This window comes from Hyaena hyaena, unplaced genomic scaffold (genome assembly GCF_003009895.1).
Source record: "Hyaena hyaena isolate Hyena2069 unplaced genomic scaffold, ASM300989v1 scaffold_68, whole genome shotgun sequence".
In the NCBI taxonomy this organism is placed as follows: Eukaryota; Metazoa; Chordata; class Mammalia; order Carnivora; family Hyaenidae; genus Hyaena; species Hyaena hyaena.
This window is the reverse complement of record NW_024080700.1, coordinates 3928430-3953699: the sequence shown is the minus strand read 5'-3', so window position 1 is coordinate 3953699 and position 25270 is coordinate 3928430. Positions and strand designations below refer to the sequence as shown.

The 25270-nt window shown below is 38.0% G+C and overlaps 1 protein-coding gene across 1 annotated transcript in view; it reads right to left on the bottom strand.

Annotated features, from left to right (window-relative positions):
* MRPS9 (mitochondrial ribosomal protein S9) overlaps positions 1–25270 on the bottom strand; it is a 62966-nt gene that overhangs the window by 20261 nt on the left and 17435 nt on the right. The window contains exons 3-4 of the mRNA XM_039232660.1: positions 10889–10951; positions 10774–10804 (exon numbers count right to left, since the gene is read on the bottom strand). Of these exons, the coding sequence (XP_039088591.1) occupies positions 10774–10804; positions 10889–10951 (94 nt within the window). The remainder of the gene's footprint in view (positions 1–10773; positions 10805–10888; positions 10952–25270) is intronic.

Genomic DNA, 25270 nt, shown 5'->3' with positions numbered 1-25270 from the left:
GCAGAAACCCAAGTTATTACTTCGTCAAGAAAAGAGAGTCATTATCCCATTACTTTTCTGATAGTGTGCTTTCTGTTCAAATACCACCTGTACAATAAGTAGGATATTTTGTCTTCACTATTTTAAGTGAATACACATAAAATGAAGATCAAAATTTCTGATAAATTATGAAGAAAAGTCTTGATAGGGATTTTAGCTTGAAAAAAGAAAACAAATTTTTATTTGCCAATGGCTGTAGATGAATTAAATACTTCTCCCACATCATTTTTGGAGACTTCGTGAAATCCTGCATATCTTCCAAGATTTAGAACTTTACTCTACAATCCCTTTTCCCTGTATCATTAAAGCAATCAGTCAGAATGTGCCCAAGAAAGACAAATATCACGACTGCAGGTAAGACTCTACTGTAAAACTTAGAGGGGTTTCTGAGTTGGGTCTCATGGGTTTCACATGTGTGGGTGCGTGAGTACATAGGGGTGTGTGTGTATATATATATGGGGTGCGTGTATTATGTATACTTGATTTCATGATATTTCATTCCATCTAAAGATGTCCCAGATTTAAAAAAAAAATTTTTTTTATGTTTTATTTATTTCTGAGAAAGAAAGAGAGACAGCGAGAGCAGGGGAGGGTCAGAGAGAGAGGGAGACACAGAATCCAAAACAGGCTCCAGGCTCTGAGCTGACTGTCAGCACGGAGCCTGACGTGGGGCTCGAACCCACTAACTGCAAGATCATGACCTGAGCCAAAGTCGGACGCTTAACCCACTGAGCCGCCCAGGCCCCCAAGATATCCCAAATTTTAAGATGCCCTGTCATGTATCTTCTACGAGAAAAGAAGGAAAGAAAAGCTGATCATCATAGTTTACATTAATTGTAAAATGAATCCTATTGTCAAAGATCTTACAATGGAAAACCTGTCTTAGAACTCACAAGGTATGGCACCAACAAGCATGCTAAGCTGAGTCCTCTAATCTGGTCCACTGGTCTGTCTGTCAGAATCCTGCACCACGACCATCACTGGATTCAAAGCTTTTTGCTGCATGTTGACAGCTGATAGGGTAAGTTTCCTTCATTATTCTTATTTCTTTTTAAACATCTCTAGCTGTCTCTTGCACATTTACTCTTTCAATAAAGTTTCTAAGTTTCTCCCAGAAGCCCTACCAGGACTTTGATGAAGATCACATTACGTTTATTAATAATGTGAAAAGAAGCAACTTTGCAATCTCTTTCCTTACAGGAACATGAAGTCTTCTTTTCCAGCTATTCAGAGTTTCACTTATGATCTTGAAGGCTCATAATTTTCTACATACATACCTTGTATATTTTTGTTAAGTTGTGTCTGTATTTAAGTTTTTGTTGTTCCTGACACTGTCCCCACACTTAACCATGTTTTCTATAAAATTAACTTTAATTACACAATATACTCTTCTTTCACTACTTTTTAAATGGACTTTTTGTTTTAGAAACTTTGACAGCAAAAGAGGAAGGTAGAGATTTCCTGGATACTATCTTTGCCCCCACCTATGCATAGCCCCCTCCATTATAAACATCCCCCACTAGTGTGGTATCCCTGTTGCAAGTAATGAAACTACTCTATGGGACGTCATGATCATCCTCAGGCCGTAGTTTACATTAGGGTGCACTCCCGGTAGTCGGGGTTGAATCCACCAGTATAATATCAAAGAGTAGTTTCAATTTCCTAAAAATCTTCTATGCTCTACCTACTCCCCTTAACCCCTGCCAACCACTGACCTCTTCATGGTCTCCATAACTTAGCCTTTTCCAGAATGTCCTATACTCAGAATCATACAGTAGGTAGCCTTTTCAGACCGGCTTCTTTCACTCAGTAATTTGCATTTATGTCTCTCCATGTCTTCTCATGGCTTGTCAGCACCTTTCTTTTTAGTGCTAATATTCCACTGTCTGTACCATACCACAGCTTAATTATCCATTTACATACCAATGCATGTGGTTACTTTCAGGTAACTTGGCTACTTGGTTACTGTCAAGTTTTGGCAATTACAAATAAAGCTGCTTTAAATATCCATATGCAGGTTTTTGTACGGACTTAAGTGTTTAACTCCTCAGACTAAATACCAAAGAATACAACTGCTGGATCTTAGGGGAAGAATATGCTTAATTTTTGAAAGCCACTATCTTTCAAAGTGGCTGCCCCTTTCTGCATTTCCACCAGCGAAGACGGAGATCTCCTCCTGCTCAACATCCTTGGCATAATTTGGTAGTAGTGTTCTGGATTTTGGCCATTTTAATAGGTGTGTAGTGGGATCTTATTGTTGCTTTAATTTGGATTTCCCTGATGTGAAGCATCTTTTTATATGCTTATTTGCCATGTGTATATCTTCTGTGGTGAGGTATCTACAAAGAACTTTGGCTCATTTAAATTGGGTCACCAACAGTAAGAAACTACTGTTGACTTTAAGAGTTTTCTGTGTATTTTAGCTAACTGTCCTTTATCAGTTATGTCTTTTCCAAATATTTTCTACAACCTCTCTGTGGCTTTTCATTCTCTTGGTGGTGTTTTTCTCATAGCAGAAAATTTTAATGTTAATGAAATCCAGCTTACCCTTTGGTGTTGTATATAAAAAGCCATGGCCAAACCCAAGATCTTCTGGGTTATAAATTACTGATTCAGTTTCTTTAATTGGTACAGGTCGATTCAAATTGTCTACTTCTGGTGTAAGTTTTGACAGATTGTATTTTTCATGGAATTGGTCCATTTTATGTAGGTTACCAAATCTGTAGGTATGGAGTTGTTCACAGTATCCCTTAATTATCCTTTGAGTGTCCCTGGATCTGTAGTGGTATCCTCGATTCCATTTCTGGTATTAGTCATCTGTATCCTTGCTCCTTTCTTTTAGTTAGCCTGACTAGAGGCTCATCGATTTTACTGATAAAATAAAACAGATATATAAAATCTATTATCAAAGAACCAGCTTTTGTTGATTTTCTCCACTGATTTCCTGTGTTCAACTTCACGGACTCCTGCTGTCATTTTTATCATTTCTTTTCCTTTACTTTGGATTTAATTTGCTCTTCTCTGTCTAGTCTCCTAAAATGGAAACTTTAGATAAATGATTTCAGATCTTCTTTTCTAACCTGTGCATTTGATGCTATAAATTTCCCTCTGAACACTTCTTTTGCTTACTTCCCCTTATACAGATTAAATATTTCAATTCTCTTGCCAGAGGCAAGGTGATAGTTTATTGTTCTGGACTGTTTTAGTACATTTACATCTATCTATCTATCTATCTATCTATCTATCTATCTATCTATCTATCTATCCCTACTGAAATACCGAGGCCTGTCTGCATGTATTTTAAAAACACAAATGATATTAAGCTGTATTTACACTACCTACTTGTTATAGACTATTTGTCTTCCCCTGCCCCACAAATTCATGTTGGAACCTGATCCTCAATGTGCTGGTATTTTGGTGTGGGGCCTTTGGGAGGTGATCAGGTCATAAGGGCAAAGCCCTCACAAATAGAATGGGTGGCCTCACAGAAAGAACCCCAGAGATCCCCGGTCTTTCACCATGTAAGGACACAGCGAAAGACAGTGGTCTATGAACCAGGAAGCAGGCTCTCACTGGTGTGAGATTTTGGATTTCCCAGCTTCCAGAACTGGGAGAAATAAATCTCTGTGGTTTGTAAGCCACCTGGTGTATGGTCACCTGATCAGACTAAGACAACACTATAGCCTTTTCACTTGCTTTGCTCACCCAACAGTGTCACCAACCAGAAATGCCTCTCCTGATCACCAATATGTTACTCCACAGGAGGTTTTCTGACGGTTTATCTCTGACGGTTTAGTGAGCTACCTTAAACTGGTAAACATTTAGACCATTTCTAGTTTTTTGCTGATACATAATACTTAGTTTCCTATCTAATAAGGGAAAATGATTTCTTGTCATTGTTTCACAGATCACTGTTCTGATCTGATAGTTCCTTATGTTTACTGGTTACTTGTATTTTCATTTATGATTTGACTGTTTTTCTGTTCAGCTATTTTTAACATTAAGAGCATTTACTCTAGGTATCAGACCTTTGTCTTGTTTCATATTTTCTCCAGTTTGCTTGCTTTTTTTTTTTTAAGTTTATTTATTTTGGGGGAGCAGGGAGGAGCAGAGAGGGAGAGAGAGAATCCCAAGCAGGCTCCATGCTGTCACTGCAGAATCCAATGTGGGGGCTCGCTCGATCTCATAAACTATGAGGTCATGACCTGAGCCCAAATCAAGAGTCTGACACTTAACTGAGCCACCCAGGTACCCTAATTGCTTTTTAAATCTATAGTGTCTTTATTCCAAAAAGAAGTTCTGAATTTTAAAATAATTTATCGATCTCTGTCCTTTGCTTTTCTTGAGACTTATGGACATAATCTTATCCATTATTTGACAGTTGTATGTTTATCCGTCAACTAGCCATTTTACTTAATTCTACTCTAGAATCTAAATCTCTTAATTCCAAAGTCATAAGGGACTTTTAAGTCTTGACCCAGTTCTGTCATCTTCTGGATACATTTTCTTTTTAATTCCATTGAGTGGATTAAGCAGCTAGATATTTCCGTCCACAGACATGCAGACACCTATTTCCATCTATTTTTAAAAAATTTTTTATGTCTGTTTTTTATTGAGACAGAAACCGAGCATGAGTGGGGAGAGGCAGAGAGAGAGGGAGACACAGAATCTGAAGCAGGCTCCAGGCTCTGAGCTGCCAGCACAGAGCCCGACGTGGGGCTTGAACCCACAAACCGTGAGATCATGACCTGAGCCAAAGTTGGAAGCTCAACCAACTGAGCCACCCAGGCGCCCCATCCATCTATTTTTTTAAAGACTGCTACAAAATTAAAACAGAAAATGAGAATAATCCAAATGTTCAGCTCAAGAAATTTTGTTATGTATGAGCCCTCTTTGAAGAACATACCAGAAAATGAACTCCATTCAACCAAGTAAACTTTAGCAAAAGGTGTTATGGGTAGCCTTTAATAATTTAATTATAGATGTTAAGAGTAGAACAAAGACGAGTAAGAAGTACATAGACTAAAATGTTACCAAAACCAAAGGCAAAACAGAAGGAAAGTGAAATGCAACACTCTAAATTGAATTAAGTATTCTCAAACAAGCATTTGGGTTTACTGGAAAACACCCTGAATCAAATCTTCAAAACATAGCTCATAATGGACCAAAAACTAAAAGAAATGAAACATCTTGATTAAACTCAGAGAAGAAACAGAAGAAAAAGCTAAAAATCATCAGAAATGTATACTGCTTTATCAGTTACCCCAAGAACAATTAGATTAAAACATAATAAAGGCGGGGCGCCTGGGTGGCTTAGTCGGGTAAGCGTCTGACTTTCGCTCAGGTCATGATCTCACGGTTCGTGGGTTCGAGCCCCATGTCGGGCTCTGTGCTGACTGCCAGCTCAGAGCCTGGAGCCTGTTTCGGAGTCTGTGACTCCCTCTCTCTCTGACCCTCTCCTGCTCATGCTGTCTCTCTCTCTCTCTCTCTCCTAGAAATAAATAAAAAAACATTAAAAAAATTAAAAAAAAAACATAATAAAGGATATTGGACAGGAAAAGAAAAATAATCAAGAAAATGAAAATGAGACAAAGAAAGAAGTAAGGTGAATCAGAGAGATAGACCACGACTGATAGGGGAAACAACCAAAGAAGGAATAACATTTATATAATTGGAGATCCAAGGGACAAAAAAAAAAAATGGAACAAAACTAATAATTATAAAACTTTCTGGATATAAAGAGCTCATTGGCAGCAACGTATGCTAACCCTTACTAATCAATTCAACGCCATACTTTCATAAAGCTACTAAACAAAGGTAAAGACTCTTTAGGACTACCAGGGGAAAAGGTTAAATGACTCATAAGGAAAGATAACTATACTGATATGAGACTTCTCAAGAACGGCCAAAGCAAAGCAACAATAGAGCAGCACTTTCAAGAAGCTCAAGAAAAGAAAGTATTAACCAAAGGGTTTTCCCTCCAGCCTAGCTGTCTTTCAACTTTAAGAAATTGTTAAAATAAGAAAACAATTTTAAACACGTAAGAGCAAAAAAATTTTGCATCTATGAGCCCTCGTTGAAGAACCTACTAGAAAATGAACTCCTCTCAATCAAGAGATGACAAGGGAAACTTCAGCAAAAGGAGTTATGGGCAGCCTTTAATAATTTTAGACGTTTAGAACAAAGATGGGTAAGTATACAGAATAAAAAAAAATAGAATACACACAGACCCATATTTTTGTATGTGTATACACAGACATGTATTTATTTGTAAAGCTGGAATTCAGTGTTTTTAAAACAGCTCCTGTCCACCAAAATACATATAGGCAGAGAAAAAAAAATCACAATTGATTTGTTACGAGTGAGACCAACATGTTACTTAGATCATTACACTCCATTCCATACTGATTTGTGCGGTTTTGACCACCTTGCTGTCAGCAACTGGCAGGATGCTCATTATTATCTCTATATACTTAATATTTCATCCTTCACCTACACTGTGGCATGTTTTTGTCAAAGAGTTTCATTTTAAAAAATTAGAACAATTGATGATTTAAATGTTTCCAATATTCAGATATCTAAATAATGATATTCTACTGTAAATCTAATATAGTTTTTAGTTTGTGGTCTTGGATTTTCTAAGTGGGCAATCCTAACCTCTATGAATAATAATCGACTTATTCCTAATTTTAGTGCCTTTTTTAATCATACTGGTTAAGCCTTTCAAAACAATACTGAATACCAGAGGCAAGTGGAGACACACTTATCTTACTTTTGAACTTAAGGTAAAGGAATCCAATGAAATGTTGTTTTTTTTTTTAATTTAATGTGTGTCTGTTTCTCAAACTAAGACAGTTTCTTTTTAGTTCTAGTTTAAGAGTTTCATCAAAAAATAAATGCTGGGGCGTCTGGGCGGCTCATTCAGTTAAGCGTCCACTCTCGGTTTCAGTTTGGGTCATGATCTCACAGTGTGTGAGATCAAGCCCTGCGTCAGGCTCTGCGCTGACAGCAAGTAGCCTACTTGGATTCTCTCTCTCCCTTTCTCTCTGCCCTTCCCCCACTCTTGCATGCACACATTCCCTTTCTTTCTCAAAACTGACATTTTAAAAAATGCTGAAGTTTGTTACATTACCTTTTTGTTTCATCTATGAAAATGTTTTTTCCCTGACTCAAATAGCACATTAATAAATTCCTAATATTAAGCCATCCTTATATTCCTGGGGTGAAAAGGTCCTTTGAAACATTTTCATATAATGCTTTATTTGGTTTGCTATCCTTTTACTTAATTTGACTAGACTACAGGTATTTATGCAATTCATGTCTACATCTAATAACTGTGTGAGCCTTTAAAGTGAATCTGCAAGCTTTTGTTCTTTTTTTTCTGCTCTGTAACAGTTTAAAAAGCTCAAGCTTTTCCAAGGTATGATAGACCTCACTGACAGACCCTCTGGGCTTTGTTCCTCTCTGATTACCTCTGACTTCTCTAGCTCTGAGTGACAATTTTGGGAATGGTATTTTTCCTTAAACTACCTACGTGAGAGTCAGTGGGGTGCGGCAGTGCTCTGGAGTGACTACTGCCGGGGGCTATGTACATCCTGCCTCCCACACTTCCTGTGTCCTTGGGAGATCAGTCTTGGTGTTTTACTTCCTTCATCTATAAAATGAGGAACACGAGAGTATCTACTTAAGACTGTTGTGAAGAGTAGGAGTACATACATACAAGGCACTAAGAACTGTGCCTGACCTGTTCTAAGTTTCAATAAACACTGGTTATTGTTATTAACTAGGATATTCTTCGAAGTAGAACAAGGCTACCCAAAACAATCTTATACTTTAATAATACCCTCTGAATACTAATATCGAAACATTTTAACACGGTCCTTTTATGTTTTCTTTTTTCCTTGACCAAACTTGCCAGAAGTTGATCAATTTCATGGCTTTTTTGAAGAACCAGTTGGTTTTATCTTACCTCTTCTCTTTCTTCATTCAATTAGCTCTTTTTCTACATTCTTGAACTGAATGTTTGTTTCATTTACTTCCAGTCTTTCTTAATGTCTACTAAATACATGTTTGCCTCTGTATAACCTGTCCATGTTTCGTTGGGTTTGCTATGAACCATTCTCATTGTTCTACATTTCTAAATAATCTGTAATCTCAATTTTTATTTCCTCCTTAATCCAACAGTTTTATGCTTCCATAGATTTTAAGTCAGAAAATCTATATAATCTGTACTTCTTGGGATTTGTTAGATTTTCCTCTATGACCTATATAATTCTATTAATATTCCATTAGCATCCATACAGAAAAGTGTACTCTTTGCACTTGTATGTATAGCTATAAAATCATGCTGTGTTATTCAAATTCTTCAGAGCCTTAGTTAACAGCTTTTGCTATGAACATTTCAATGCTAAATGCTTGGTACAAAAAGGTTCATGGTCGTCAAAACCACTTAATGGATATTAGATTCTATCAATATAAATTAACATTCTTGTCTCATCGAACCATTCCCCGATCTCCTTGAATTCCATTTCATCTGGTGTTAGGTACTATTCCTTGAGCCTGTCATCAACCTGGAATATATCTTTGTTTTTTTCCAGTATTTTTATCACTTGCCTTTTAACAGCAGAGCTGGATTTTTATGTTAACTCAATCTGAAAGCTTTCACCTTTTAAATAAAGGAAGAGGTGGCACTTTCCAAGCACCATAGTCTATTCAAATCTAAATTTCACTGGTATTTTTAAACATAAAAAATCAGTTTGCCTATGTTTACAAAGTACAGCAACACGGGTAGGTAGGTGGCAAAAGAAAATTTGCTAATTCTAAAGGCGTCCTGTTTAAATATAGTTAACTGCAGTGTAATAAAATCCTTCCACTACTGACACAGTTCCAAAATAGCAAGCATTTTGCAGGGATGTGCAGAAGTTTCAGTGTTACATTCCAGCTGATGTAATAACAAACTTCTAATACTGAGAAGCTGGTAGGATTTGAGAGAAACAGCCTCAGAGGGGCAGATGCATAACAGATGCAATGAGTAGATACACAGAACAAAGAGAAGAAGACACGTAAGTGAGGAGCCTGTGAGGCTGAAAAACAGACAAGCCACTAAAAATAAGAAAAAAAAAATCAGATACCACATTTACAGAAAAGCCACTAGGTTTCGGTGTCTATGCCTTGTGTATGCAGTTTTATTTCTATACAAGTAAGCTGCATCTCGAAAACTGATATGTACTTTTGTAACACAGCCTTCATTTATTATCTCCCCAAGAGCTATTAACTGAAATGTTATAGTTTATAATCGGCCAGTCAAAGAAATGAGAAGATACAAAAAGACAGAATGTATTTATAAAAAGACTCGTAATATTTCTAATGGGATTCAAGTTATCACTGCAAAGAGAGAAGGGAAGCAGCAGAATGAGAGAATGGCTGGCTCTGAGCACAGGCTCAGACCTAGCAGAAGTGTCAAGGCAACAAATACATTCCTTATAGAAGTATCTGCTCTCCTACCAATCTCTGTGTAATCAGCTCTAATTAGATACTGAGTAATGAATGCTGCCTGCACACTGAGCATCTGTGGCTACCAGGCTCTTCTCTACCAGGCACATTTTTGCTGCTGAGTTACATGCTTACTAGGAGTCCGTTGTGTTCGCTCCCAAACCCATTTATGACAGTTTTACTTCCTTCTGTAATTATGTGAGTTAAGTATTACGTAAATGGATGGAATATGAGTGGAAACAGAAAAACCAGTTTTTGCATCTATGAAAATGAAGTTGAATGCTTTAGAAAAACTGAAAGGCAAGATACTAAAAACAAAGTTTGTTCATCTTCAGTGTCATTAGAGAAAAAGTCTGTAGAAGTGTAGAAATATTTTGCGCTTGGATTTCTTGGAAAGTCTAAGTTCTTTGCTCCACTGTAAGGAAACCAAAACTAAAATACTCTGACGATACGTCAATGACAGTTGGGTTATGCCAGAGAAATGGGGAAAAACAGATACCTCCTTAAAGAAAAATACCCTCTAGGGTTATAGCAAAAAAGTGATGGATAAATGTAAATTTATACCGAGTGTTTTTAAGAAGTGATTTCTAGCTTTAGTACCTTTTAAACAAACTGACGACTTCCACTAGTCCACACTGGGGAACAGGCTTTTAATGTAAATTAGACAACAGTAAACACATGATGTGCTGGCAACCTCAAAGCCTGTTGTATGTCTTCTTCTAGATTTAATTTTACACATTTAAAAAATAAAGCGAAAGCCTTAAAAGAAGCCAGAAAAAAGAGAGGGCCAGGCAAGAATGATGGCTAACTGCTCATCAGAAACAATGCAAGACAAAAGACAATGGAATTATATCGCTAATGTAAGAAAAGAGCAAAAAAAGGGGGGGAGAAGCTATATTCAGTGAAAATATGCTTCCAAATTGAACAAAAATTTTAAGTTTTCAAGTAAAAAATGCTGAATTAGTCTCCAGCAGATCTGCACTAAACTCTTCATCAAAAAAGCTATTAGATTAGTGTGACATGAGCACAGGCATGAACTCTAACATGACCAAACTGTAATACAACTGAAGAAACTAGTTTGTAAACTGCAGTCATTTATTAGTTATAAAACATCACCGACTCACTTCACAATGGCCACGACACAGTAGTGCCTTGCCGCCATGTGTGAGCCACTGCAGACACGCAACGGAACACTGCAGTAAAGGAAGAACTGTTAGTCCATTCATTCTTGAGCTAACTTACCTCTTTGTTTTGGAAAAATCTGTTCAGGATGCTGTAAAATAAATTAAAGTGCATTAGATAATTACTGTAACACAGAAACCTAAGTGCAATTTTTAAAAAATATTAAGATAACTACCTTCATTATGGGCCTGGCTTGCTTCTCAAACAAACCACTTGGAAAAAGGTAAGCAATAGCTCTCTGAAAATAGACACAAAGGTTAATTAACAATTATTATACACACACGTTAATGTTATGACTAATAGTTACTGACTGCTTACTACATGCCAGATAGCAAACTAAGAGCTTCATATACATGATCTCATCTCATAATCTTTTAAATGGGATAACAAAAGTACCTGCACATTTCCCCCAAAAGAAAAATAATTTGTAACTATTAAACTGGTTATTAACAATTTTCAAGCGTCGGTTTCAAACACGGAGGTGATGCCGCAAACCTCTCTTTCTTAAAAGTAAATGAGAGGCACTCCTCTATAATCTCTGTGTTCAAGAGCACCCCTGCAAACCACCCGCCCCCACCCCCGCCACGTTGGCAGTGCACATAAAGACCGAATACTAAAAAGAGCAGGCTCGATGTCTCACCCACCGTGACAGCTGGGACATCTTTAGATGTTCTCTGAACTCTTCCTAAAAGTTGTGATAGGTTTTTAAGCTACATTTTTTCCAGCCAAGTTCTCCTAAATGTCTGTTTCTCAATGGGGATGCTACTGGTGTTTTGAGTGTGACAGCTCCGTCGCAGGCATCCTTCCCAGTCCCCTGTACTGAAGGTAGAAGACACCCCAGCCCCAGCCCCTCTCCACAACCTATGCCAGTAATATCCCCAGCGCCTGTGACAAATCTCCCCCCCCACCCGCCCAGTCCCCTCCACGTTTCCAAACGACCCTCGCCTAGTATGCCGCCACCTTGAGAACAACCGCATAAGCTGCTCATTTCAGCATCTTCTCCAACACCACTCCTCACAGTGAAAAGCAAACCATGCACACTGTCATTTCTGTTAAAGGATGTTGGATGAGAAGTCTGTGGCCTTGGATCTTATCAGCACTGTATCTGAACTCTAAATGAACTGGCAGCACATATGAACACAGCACTGCTCTTTTAGAGAGGCTGTTCTCAGGATGGGCCTCCCTGCCCACCCACACAGTAAATGTGCTAGACCAGATTCCACCCCTGAAAGGAGGGACCTGTAATTTGGGGCTTATAAATTCAATTATATTAGGGAGCCCATCTGTGACTCTGGGTCAAGCTTAATTCTCCCATTCAGCCTTTTGGCAATAAAACTGACACTGAAGGCATCCTTAGATCAAACATCAGAGTGCTAATTTTGTGAACTTTTTTCTTTTTAAAACCAGGGACTCTTCTGCTTTCCTTTCTGAAGGAGAAAAGGTGGACCTTTTAGTAAGTGATGTTGAGAAAACGGACTGTTATCTGGAAAAAGATAAAAGTGGATGCAAACCCGACAGCATATACAAGAATAAACTTCAGATGAGTCAGACAGCTAAACACAGAGAATCAAATCAAACAAGTACTAGAAGAAAAACATGGTGAATTCCTTTATATGCTACACTCCCACGGGCAAAACCAACATACTCGCAGCTTATTCACTGATTTGTAACAACAAAATATGAGAAACACCCAAGACCACCCCCAAGGTTGGTGGCACAAATGATGGCACACTCTTGCCATCGAGCACTCGAACCATTAAAAAAAGACAGGTGAAAGCAAGATGCAGAAGAAATGTACTTAGAGTGTGACCTTTGGTGTAAGAAAAAGAAGTAAGAAAATACATATAGGAGTGGGGGGAAATAGTCACAGGTTTCTTTCCACACAGAAAAGTAGAGTGGAATCTAATAAAAACCACCGTCTATGAAGGGTGGGCAGCAGCAGGGTGAGGGGCATGGAGAGGAGTGGGGCTCCCTGGGTATGCCTTTATCCAGCTCAACTCTGAAGTGTGAATATGTTGTATACATTAAAGACTAAAATTTTCAAAAAAAAGCCTCTAAAACTTAATACAGACATAAACAAATAAACCTAACTTCTAATGACAAAAAAACAATTGCAAAGAAATCCCCAAATTTATTTGGAAAGCTTAATGTCAGTGATATTAATATTAAAATCCTGAAATATTTTGTGTATATTATAGCATAAATACATATATTAATTTTATGGTGACAAAAATTTTACGTAGAGGAGATACAAATATAAAAAAAATCTAGTTTGAATTAGACAAATCAATACACACTCAGGATCTTTAAAAAATATTATTTCCTATATTATTCCAATAATATTTAAAAGATACCAATTTTTAGTTGTGCCCCCTGAAAGAGCATAGAAACAATGAAACTCTAGGAACAATGGGTGGCCCCTAGCCTCCAAATCTTGGTTTCTAAATACAGTTTCCCGCTTTAAGGAACAGAGTATGGTAGAGAAATGCTTAGGCCTAAGGCAGGAAAAGTTTAAAATAAGCCCGAGACACTTTCCTGTGCCAGAAAACAAGGAAATGCTCAAAAAGAGAAGCCAGCTTCAAGGAGCTCCCACTGGCCACACCTGGGACAATGTGAACATCAAAAAGAACAATGACAATGCCTAAAAACACACTTAATATGTACTTGTTGAAGAGTCTGCATGAATACGTGCGTGCGCGCGCGCGCGCGCACACACACACGTTCGTTTGCTCGCTGGCTTTCTTTCTCTTTCTCCAGGGTTCTGAAGTAGGGGCGAGGAGAAAAGGAAAGCCTCTTTATGAAACAATATCAGTTAATAGAAGTAGAAGGAATGGCAGATGTAGAAAATCAATGTTTTATAACTTTCAAGGTAATCACCAATTTCAGGCAAGGATCACCAGTGGATGCTAAAATCACTGGCTAAAAGGTTACTGGGGAATGGAATATTCAAACGGATCCAAGGTAGCACCTTGCAGATTACTTGCCAGTTACAAGGGGGGAAGAAGTTCCTTCTACAATAAAGCCATCTAGTGGTTACTACTTTACTGTACCAAGGGGTAAGATGAACAATCAATGGTGTGACAAACTCGCGACGTGCCTCCTGGTGTGAGGGGAAAAGCAGTACACAGTATCACGGGAGCACTATCCTTTATACACCCTAAAGCGAATCACAAAGAAGCACGTAGAAAGCCAGAAGGTGGGACAATTGTAGAAGACAAATGGTCTGGGTTCTACAAAAACTAGCTGGCTATAAAGGCATTTGGGGAAAATTGAGAAAATTTCAGTATAGACTATATGATACATGACATTATAGAATTATTATAACTGAACTAGATATAAGAGTGGTATTGTGGAAAAAATGGTATAAAGGTTGTATATTTAGGGGTACATGCTGATCCATTTAGGGATTAAGCGTTACGACAGCTGCATTTTCAACGGCTCACTCAAAAAAGTCTTTATGTATACAGAGAAAGGAAATGTGGCAAAACGTGAATTGGCAAATCAATGTGAAAGGTATACATATATATGTATGTGTATGTTTCTATTCATTGAATATTCAGATTTCCTGGAAATGTGAAAATCTCCAAAATAAAAAACTGAGGGAAATGTTAAAAATTAACAAATCAGTCAGGTCTTTCTAAGCCTAACGTGTCTCAGCAGGGCCACCATGAGCCTATAGCATGTGTGGGCCAGCTGGACTTCGGGCCTGTCCCCACCGTCGGACACAGCAGCCCCAAGGTCGGTCAGCCATCTTAGCCAGGGGCCTGCGGACTCCAGGCCTGGGTGAGAATACTGGTGCAGAGGGCTAAAGGGCAGCTCCTCTGCTGGGGTGGGAGCACCATAATTACAGGGGGGAGAATAAAACCCACTTACACATCAGGTTCAAGCTGTTACTGGCATCATTTTCAAGTATAAAAATTACCATTAACTTAGGTGACCGCCAAAGACAGTCCAAGAAGAGAACAAAAATGTAAAGAATTCTATCCCACAGCTCAGGAAAATAAGACTCCAATAAGTCACGAGGAAGTTAACTGGCAGAACTTGAAAATAAAGCACTGACTGCAAAGGGTGTCCAGGTCTTACAGGCAATCTCAGTTTTAAAGAACAAAAACAAGCTGATGAAGAAGTTGCTAGAAATACTCAGATTTCCTGAAAGGATCAGGAAAAGGGGCACTGCCTTAAAAAAAAAAAAAAAAATCTCAGCTAAAAGCAAATTAACACATATTTACTAAATCATAAGTCCTCACTGTACTGGGTGATAATATAATGTGAGATGATAAAATACCTATATGTCAGGATGAAGTGAGGTGAGTGACACAGACACTGTGCCGTATTATTAGGCTACTACTGACCTTCTGATTTGTCAGAAAGAGGATCTTGTGCTGCTGGACTGGGACTCACCACAGATCACTGTACCCACAGACAGCACAAAACCACAGACAGCAGGAAAATACTGTACTCAAGGGATAAATCAAGAACCAATCAATGGACTGCAGAGTCCTCGAGTGAATCAGCTAGAAAATAGAACATTTTATAGACAATTGGGGAAACCGAAATAAAGAATATATAAATGTTCTCACACTTTGCTACGGACTGTATTCAAATTAATTTTGTTAAATGTGATAATGGTATTGTGGTCATACAGGAAAGCATCCCAATTTCCTGGAGATATACTCATGCATGAAGGGGTAAGGTATAACATAATATTTGTAATTAACTTTAAGAGAAAATAGTTCAGCCACAAAATATACAGGTGAAGCAAATATGACAAAATGTCAAGTTATTTAAACTGGGCGATGGTCATCGGGTATGCACGGTACAATGATTTCTCCTTTTCTGTATGACTAAAATATTCACAAGGAAAAGTATACACAGTAATGTCTACTGCTAGTGCTATTAGCCGAGAATATTTTGCTTTTTCAACTCTGGTTCCTACCCCCATGCTTAATATACATAGTTAAACACACAGGTGTGTGTGTGCGCAGATATATATACACATACAAGTGATGACTCTTGTTCTTTTATCATTGAACTGAAATTGTTTTAGTAAAGCTGCTGTTTCAGTCAGATAAAAGCAACTATTTTCTACACTTCTAAATTTCTATTTATTCTTTCGGTGTATTTTTGAACTGTTTTCAAAACCAGTATTTCAAGTATTTTGAATTGTTTTAATGAAAGACAATACAAAATGAAATCACAGAACGGTATTACTTATGCTTCCAAAGTGTTCTCTTTCTTTCAAATAATACAAGGCAAAAAACACAAACCCCTACTTGGGGAGAAATGACGGAGCAATCTCCTGGTCAACACAGTCCAAAGGAAGTTTCTCCGATAATGGAAATATTCTACAATCTGTGCTGGCTGATATGACAGCCAGTAGCCCATGCAGCTATGATGCACTTGATATGTGGCTACTGTGACTGAGCAACTAAACTTTAGTGTTAGTTAATATTAATTAACTTGATAGCCATTCCTAGTTTTCTCTTCTGTGAGGTGAGGGCATTTTAACACTCTGGATCTGTGATTTGATTCCTTAGGGGCTTGAACGGGGACTCGGTATCAGGGAAACCTGCAGAAAGTCGAATTTCCTGACATCCCTCTTGACATCACTGAGGTGCTCTGCTACTAACCAGAACGACTTTAACTAACGGTGTCTTGGAACTTGGATTCTACACCCCATTTCAGCCTGAATGTGAATGCTGGGTGCGGGAGGCAGAAACATTTATATACAGTAAGTGGCAGGAAAATGTAGGCGTATATATACAAACACTCATATGGAGTGAAAATGAAAATAATATCACAAGACTCCACAGATACCCAATTAGTCCTCTTGTAATGTTTATTAATTCAGGACCCTTATTATTATTAGCACAGGTCCAGCCGTCCCCGCCCCCGCTGTTCCTTTCCCCAGTTAATCTTTACTTGCTACTGGAAAGAGATGTAAATACAGAGTTGTGAACAATACTGAAAACTCCTGCTTGTTCTGCACCTCTTTCCTCCTAGAAACAAAGCAAAAGGAAGAAAAAACAACCAAAACGACAAGCATCTACTTCTTTCTTGTGGCCTCAGAACGCCCACCTGAAGGAACAAGGTCATCCTCCCGAGCCCATGAGGACAGAGCCTCCTCTGCAACGTACCCTGCAGGGAACACTCTCCAGACTCCGTGGGGCATTCAGACCAGGTCCACAGTACCGGTCCCCACCGCCACCTGAAAGGCAGGAATGGTGAAGGGAGGAAGGCACCCCTCTGCTTCCCCTACCGCGGCTGGTAGTGACATGGCTCCCGACAATGCATGTTTGCAAAGTATGAGACCGCGTGTGCTGCAGTCTGCTGTCCCAGCACCAACCTCCCCAGCACAGTCTCACTGAAGTCACTGCCATCTCTTGTTACTAGAAGCCCTGTCATCAGCTATGGGGGTACCAGCCCCTACAATGGGAGCGAGACCCAGCAGGGAGCACAACAGTTTTCCTGCTTCCTGCCTTTCACACTGTCTCCTTACCCACCAGTAAGATTTCACCTTCCTTGACCAGGATTACTCAGTTGTAACCAAGGCCAGGCTGGGAGAAGCTGGCTCAGTGGCAGGCACATCCCACATCCCTAAGGTGCGGGTGTCTTTTAGGGCATGGGGGCTTGACATTTAGTAGAGAGGCATTTGTGCAATCCCTTCCAAATCCAGCATTTACCTCCCCATCTCTCTCCATATACCACTAACATGCCCCTTTGGCTTCCTCAATCAGTTTCTCTCAGAAGCCACAGGCCCAAGAGACTTCCCCAAGCTCTGCCTGCAGATGGCATACAACTTCATCCTCACTCCTTACAAGTGACAGCCTCTGCCCCACACCTAAAAAGATAAAGTCTTCCATGGGCTGATCTCTTGAATCCTCAGGGCTTCCCAAGATATGCAATACCTAAAAATGCTATTCCTACTTCAACATAAAGCTAAGGACGGTATTTCAAGTAAGATAATTATAACAAAGAAGAAGTAACAAGAATGGTTAGCAGCAGAGGGTTTTGTTCAGATAAAATTTTAAATTAAGGTAGAGACTTGGTTGGGAAAGGTTCAGAAGTACCAGAAATGAAAATGGCAAATAAAAGTGTTAAACGGCAAAGAAAGTGTTAAAATACGTCAGTCTCTTGTGGGTTGTTTTTTTTTTTTTGCAGTTTTCCTGATGTTATTCAGAAATACCTGTATTAGCATGATAAAAAAATGGAGAATTTAAATATTAAGATAGGTGAAATTAGGTCAACCAGAAAATCAGTGAAAGAAGGCAGTGAGGGAAATGTTTGAGTCTCTGCTAACATTAACCCGTCACCTGTAATATTCTAGGTTTCCTGGCATGGGTGTGGCACTTCTGGGCACTGAAGTACCAGCAGGACATGGCCCAGGACCTCAAGTATCTTATAATTAGAGGAAAACTGGCAATTCACATCAGAATTGTGGTTTAGCCCACTTGGACCACATTTGTCAACTACAACAGAATTAACAGAAGTTTCCTAATCATCTAAAATAAGCGTTTTTTCACTTCAAAGCAATCTACATAAAAAACTATTACGTAAACTAAGAAACAGCCAATTCTTCCACAGAAACAAAAAACAGAAATATATGCATTTGAACAGTGAACAACACAGGTTTTAATTTCTGCGGGTCCGTGTATGCACTGATTTTTGTTCCGATGAGCACAGTGCAGTACTGTAAATGTATTTTCCTTCTGATTTTCTTAACACTGGTTTGCTTTAATATAATTGCATAGTATAGAATACACATACAAAATACATGCTCATCAACTGCTTATGGTATCGGGAAGCCTTCTGGTCAACAGCAGGCTATTAGTAAGCAGCTAAGTGACATTTGGGGGAGTCAGAAGTTCTGTGAGGATTTGATTCTACAAGGGGTCGGCACCCCCGACCCCTGTGTTGTTCAAAGGCCAACTGTATATCAGTAGGGGCTCCATTTTCCTCAAGAAGCTTGAAAACAATATTACTAGCCCAATATTTTTATTTGTCTTAGGCTAGCATTTGTGTTTCAAGAGAACCTTTTCTTAGTCTAGGAACCAGATTCTGGGTGTAGCTTGGAGTTAACATTGGTGTGCAAATATCATCAATGTCCCCGATTATATACCTGAAATAGATACCAAATCATTGTCTTACTCTGATTTAAGGTTGCTGATGACTTAATCTTTCCGATTTAAGTTCACTGAGAAGAAACTTAGCCACAGGGATGGGGGAAAAAAGAGTATTTTCTTATAATAAGTTCTAGCTTGACATTTCTTATATTAAGTTCTGGAATTCAACTTGGCAAAGTTCTTAAGTGTTTGAAACCTATGTCAAATTTGAAAAAAAAGTTACATACATGATGCAGGTTCAATAGTTGGTTGTCACAAAAACAAAAAACACAAAAACTCTGCTTCTTTTAGAAATAAAAAAAAGTGGAGCATACATTTAATGATGAGTAGGGAAACCTTTAAAAATTTAGGGGCACCTGAGTGGCTCCATCGATTAAGCACCAACTCTTGATTTTGGCTCGGGTCATGATCTCATGGTTGGTGAGATGGGGCTGTGGTGACAGCACGGAGCCTGGTTAGGATTCTCTCTCTCCCTCTCCCTCTCTCTCTCCCATCTCCTCAACACCTGCCCCCCGTCAATCTCTCAATCTCTCTCTGCCCTCCCCCTCAAAATAAAATAAATATTTAAAAATATTTATTGGACAACAGCATGGTTTACCTGAATCTAAAACAAAACAAAACAAAAAAAGCTGCAAAAGTAAAGAATGTAAATTAAAAAAAAATTCACCCACTTAAGTCATGGAGTAAGGTAATTCTCATTCTGTAAATATGTTTCTTACATTTTTAGATGTTTAACTAGAATACTGGTAATTCAAGAGTTCCCAAAATGAAGGCAAAGTATTTAACTACATTCTTAGGCTTAAATCAAAGTGTAAAAGGACTGCAGGCTCAACCCAGGAGGAGCACTGGGTCAGGAATGCAATCTCTATTAATTAGGTATCCCAGCTGGGCAGTGGGCTTGCAGCTGTTAACTTGATCAATGACTTACCTAAATGTCATCTCTACTGATTCGCTTATAAATTACCAGCAAGTGAGACTAATGTACAGGTGCTAATTTATTTAAACTGTTCTCTACAGTTCTACATAGCTTTATAAACTGCATCTGGCACCTAATGTTAGCTGTCAGTTGTACTTAGACATGCCTGTCCTAACGACTCTGTTCATTAGAAGTGAGCACAAATTATGAAATATTGTGAAAAATGATACATCAAATGGAATGGGCACAGCAAATCAATTAGAGAAACTTCATACAGCATATTCACACTTAGGAGAATAAAACATTCTGGTTTCAGAATGAGGTCTATAATACCAATTAAAAAGTAATTGGTAGACTTCAGCAGTGTTATATATCAATTTGCTGGCTTTTTTCCTGAAATTCTATAGTAATGTAGAACTTAACTTTTAATTCCCAAATAAAGACATTAGTAAATGCAAGTGCAATTCTGTATCCATAACATTTGATACAAATGAAATGTCTCCAACTTAAAACTGGTAATGATACTACTTAATTCAGAAAGGAAAATGCAAATAGCAGTGGTCCTCAACTATTTTGTGTGTTGACAGCATGATTTGAAATAACTGTAAACTAATGTCTACTCTAGCATGCCAGTGTGTTACAACGTCACCGGACCAGCCTTTTACCTTGGGTCTGTAGTGGAAGGAAGAAAACCGTTGCAACCCTGCCTCTGTTACACACTATGGGGGCTTATTTCTTTAGTATCCATACACATAGTCTTCTCTTGGTCAAACTATAACTGTTTTACATTGAATACAGAACCCACTCAGCTCACTCTTCAATCTGACAGTTCAGTCCTCCTCAGAGTAACTCTACGGTTATAGCCAAAAGTATTTTTTACTTGCTGATCAACATTTGGCAGTAATCTGTGAAAGGTTTAAGGAACAGGAGTTGAGACCCACAGGATTAAGACAGATTTTCAAAACATTCAGCATGCATTTAATACTTCCAGCCAGTGACCATATACACTACTGACTGGGAGAGGGGACCAGCTTTTCCTCCTCACAGATCTGCTGGGGTTGAAGTAGCATCATAGTGGTTCGGTGGGGGAGTGCAATGAGTGATTCCTTTCTTTTCAAAAGAACTTAAAATATTAGGCAAAAATTAAGCTATCTTGAAATGCAGAAAATCTATTTTGCTCATGACTCATTTCTTTCTAATTTGTTATTTCACAAACTAAAAATAATTTTTTCACATAAATGTAATACAAGATGAAGCATTAAATATAGCAAAGTAATTTTGGAAAAAAATGCTAGCAAATATACAGAGCTGTAGCTTTAATAATAAACTCTAAATAATGTAACTTTTAAGTAAATATTAAAAATGACAAGCAGAATTATTTTTATTCATAAAATTTTATATCATATATATCTTTTTATTGTATCAATCCACATCTGTAATCTTTAAAATTTTTTTTTAATTTATTTTGAGAAAGAGAACACACACAAGCAGGGGAGAGGCAGAGAGAATTCTAAGCAGGCTCCGCATTGTCATTGCAGAGCCTGATACAGGGCTTGAACTTACACACCATGAGATCATGACCTGAGCCGAAATCAAGAGTAGACACTCAAGCAACTGAGGCACCCAGGCACTCATGCACTCTTTTTAAAAGCTTTCATACATGCTATACATATATAACATGTAAGATTAGTAAGGTATAATTTCACATATTTTATATGCTGCCCTCAGTAAGGCCAGATTTCTACTCAAGTTCCACCTTCTGGAATAAAGTTCTAAATATAGAAAGCCACAAAAAATGCCTACGGAGAGCTGACTTAGCTGGCATAAATTCACAATTTTACTTAGTAGGAAAGACACACAGGTCCTCACACCAAGTCCAGAGGCTCTTAGTTTCAATCCTCAGGCCTAACAAGTTTAGTTACTATGCCAGAAGGCTGGGAGAGGAGGATGGCCAGAGGCAGACGCGCAGTCAGACATCTTGACAGGAAAGGAGATGGCCGGGATCAGTAATAAAGCATAGCCAGGCCATTCAGTACAGGGACAAACAGGAACTATGAGCCACAAGCAGGGTTATCACAGCTTAACAACCATACTAAAAGGAAAATCCTGAGGCACAGTCAGGTTAAATTACACTCACTATACTCTACTAAATAAGGCTGGGGAGACCATAATTTATTTTAGAAAATCTTACCCAAAACATTTATCTTTGAAAGTGTGGAAAAACAGACTTTGCATACAATAAGACCTGTACAGCCCCATATTCCTCAACAACAAATAGTGACCCCACAAGGGTTTTATAAAGATTGAGTGTGGTCATGTATACCAGCCTCCCAGACACACATCTTGCACACTTTCTGACAAGTGCTGGTATGTTTTCATTACAGATAACAATTAAAAATAGTTGTCCCTTATCTAGTAACTTCACTTTTGCAGACTACCTCATCATATAAAATAAAAGAAAAATTACTGTACCTGGCTTAAAATTCTTTCTTAAGAGTCAAACATATTACAAAAAAAGCATTACAACTTCTAATTATATAAAAGCAATCACAGTGTTCTCCTGAAGATTATCTGGAAGTTTAAAGTGTTTTCCTGATTTAGGGTATCCAAAAATTATTAGGTGTGTCTGTAGAAATAATTAAGCCTGTTGTCAGTATGGAAACGCTACATAACACTCATTAGCTATATACTCTCTCTCTTTCTATACTCCTTCAGGTCATAGGTATATAGCCAAATCTCTAACACAAATAATAGGTTTGAAAACACACAGAAACAAGAACTGCAATAGGTGTATATAATTTTAATTCTTTGGTTACAGCTGGCTGTCTCTGTCCGTTTTTGCTTTTCCATCTACTTAGATGCCAAAGACAGTCCACTAAATTTAATAAAATGCCCAGAGTTACTTGATTTAAATGTGAGACTTAGTGAAGCAGGGAAGTCCCACACAGCAGAATTTTGTCACCAGTGTCAACACTCACTTCCACACAGGCCTTCAGGCAGCGCGCCAGATGAGACAAAATCCCAAGCTGGGGGTGCAACGCAATCTCTGGTTTCACTCACTCAACAGTAAATCAATATACTGAACGGCACTCCCCATTATTCTCCTCCACACTCAGTCTTATGTGGGATGGGAGATTTGTGTGACCAAGATAATTAGAGAACTAGTGAGTGATTCAAATTATGGCAGATTTAACTTATGACATTTAACAGTAATGAGGACAAGAACACGCTGCATTAATCTCACACTCTTTACTTGTATTCTGAGGTAGGCAAACAGGTATTATTTTAGAGATGAGAAAAATCAAGTGACAGAGTGCTGTGACCTGCCAAACATTACACTGGTTAGCGACACCGCGAGGAACCTCCTGATTCCAGGTTCTGCATCTTTCAGCAACATCACTTCAACTACAATGAATTTCTTTCTTTCTTTTTTAAATCAGTTTAAGTATAGCAACAAAGTCCTACATGTTCTACAAATATACGTACTCCTCACAACACAAGAAATTCCGCTTCATTTTAGAAAATTTTAAAGAAGCAACTGGGTGGCTTTCATATTAATTCATGATTCTATTACTCTATTGGCTAAATCTAAGGGAGATTTTTTACTATGTTCTATTAGCAAAATGACACAAAATAACATCACGTTACCTTTACCAACTGTATACACACTTGAACTTTTAAGAGTCCAGAAAAGCTGTCATCTCACCATACACATACTGACTGTTACCTGTTCTCTGGAAAACAATTCTATATTTTAAGAACCAAAACAAAACATATTGTTTCAACCTGACTGAATGATTGGATTCTTAAAGGAATATGCTAGATGGAGACACCCATGTGTGTCTGTTGGGAACACCTTAACAGATTTTAAAGATATCTTAATATATGAAAGTTGTTTTCAATCTTAAATATTTTTACTTAAGTACAATTCACAGATAGTTTCAGCTATCATTATTTTAGCAATTGGATAAGTAGTATGGAAAAACCAATTTCTAAAATATATAAAATAAAAAATAGTTTAACCTGAGTAGAATGGTACATAATTTACCAATGTGAAAATTACACAGTGAGCCTAGACTTTCAAGCAGGTAAATGAATTAAATTATAGGCCGTGTCTCTACCTAGAAGTTAAATCCTCTTGAAAGTATTTTTAATATCCTAAACTAATATTCTGATTAAATATCCAAGCACTGAACTATCCACTCCAAACAAGTTAATTTTTAATACTAAGACTGTAAAAATGGTTATCTTCTCAGACAGAATTACAAAACCACTGAATGAATCTATTTCTCAATGAGTTAAATATACCCCATATGCTTAGAAAGGTAGTAAAGATGCTCAAAAATGCCTTAGTGGTAAACTCAGTTGGGAGGTGGGGCCCTCTTGCTGTAAAGACTCAGGGACACACAGGTCACAAGAGAGAGGAGAATCAGTTTTAAATGCAACCACAAAAAATCCCAGGCCCAAATGAATTCAATCAAACATTTAAAGAATACCAACTCTTTACAAACTCTTCTAAAAACAAAAGAAAACACCTACCAACTCCTTCAATGAAACCAAATATTGCCCTGAATTCAAAGTGAGACAAAGACATTACAAGAAAACTACAGATCAGTATCAATAAGATACAAAAATCCTCAACAAAATGCTAGCAAACCAACTCCAAAAGCACATAAAAAGATGATCCACACAAAGTGAGATTTATTCCAGGAACACAAGGTTAGTTTAACATCTACATCAATTTACGTAAATAAAATAAGAATAGTAAAAAAACAAAAATCAGCATTTGTTTCCACCATCTCCAGAACAAACCTATAGGTAAAATGAGACCAAAATAATTACTTTGACTGTAAATGGACTAACTGCTCCAATCAAAAGACATACAGTGACAGAGTGGATAAGAAAACAAGACCTATCTATATGCTGCCCACAAAAGGCTCATATCAGACCTAACGACACCTGCAGATTCAAAGTGAGGGGATGGAGAAACTTCATGCAAATGGATATCAAAAAAAAAAAAAAAAAAAGGTGAGTAGCAATACTTACATTAGACAAAAATAGACTATTTTTAAAGGTTATTTGTTTTTGAAAGAGAGTGTGCAGGAAGGGGAAGGGCAAAGAGAGGGAGAGAAAGAGAGAATGCCAAGCAGGCTCTGTACTGTCAGCACAGAGCCCAACGCAGAGGCTGAACTCACAAACCATGAGATCATGACCTGAGCCAAAATCAAGAATCAGACACTTAACTGACTGAGTCACCCAGGCACTCCACAAAAACAGACTTTAAACAAAGTCTATAAAAAGAGACACAGAAATACATTATATAACAAATGTAAATATATATGCACCCAACATGGGAGCATCCAAATACACAAAATGCTTAATAACAAACATAAAAGAGTTAACTGATAACAACACAGTTAATAGTAGCAGATTTTAACACCCCCACTTATATCGATGGATAGATCATCCAACCAGAAAATCAAAAAGGAAAGAGCGGCTTTGAATGACACACTGGAAC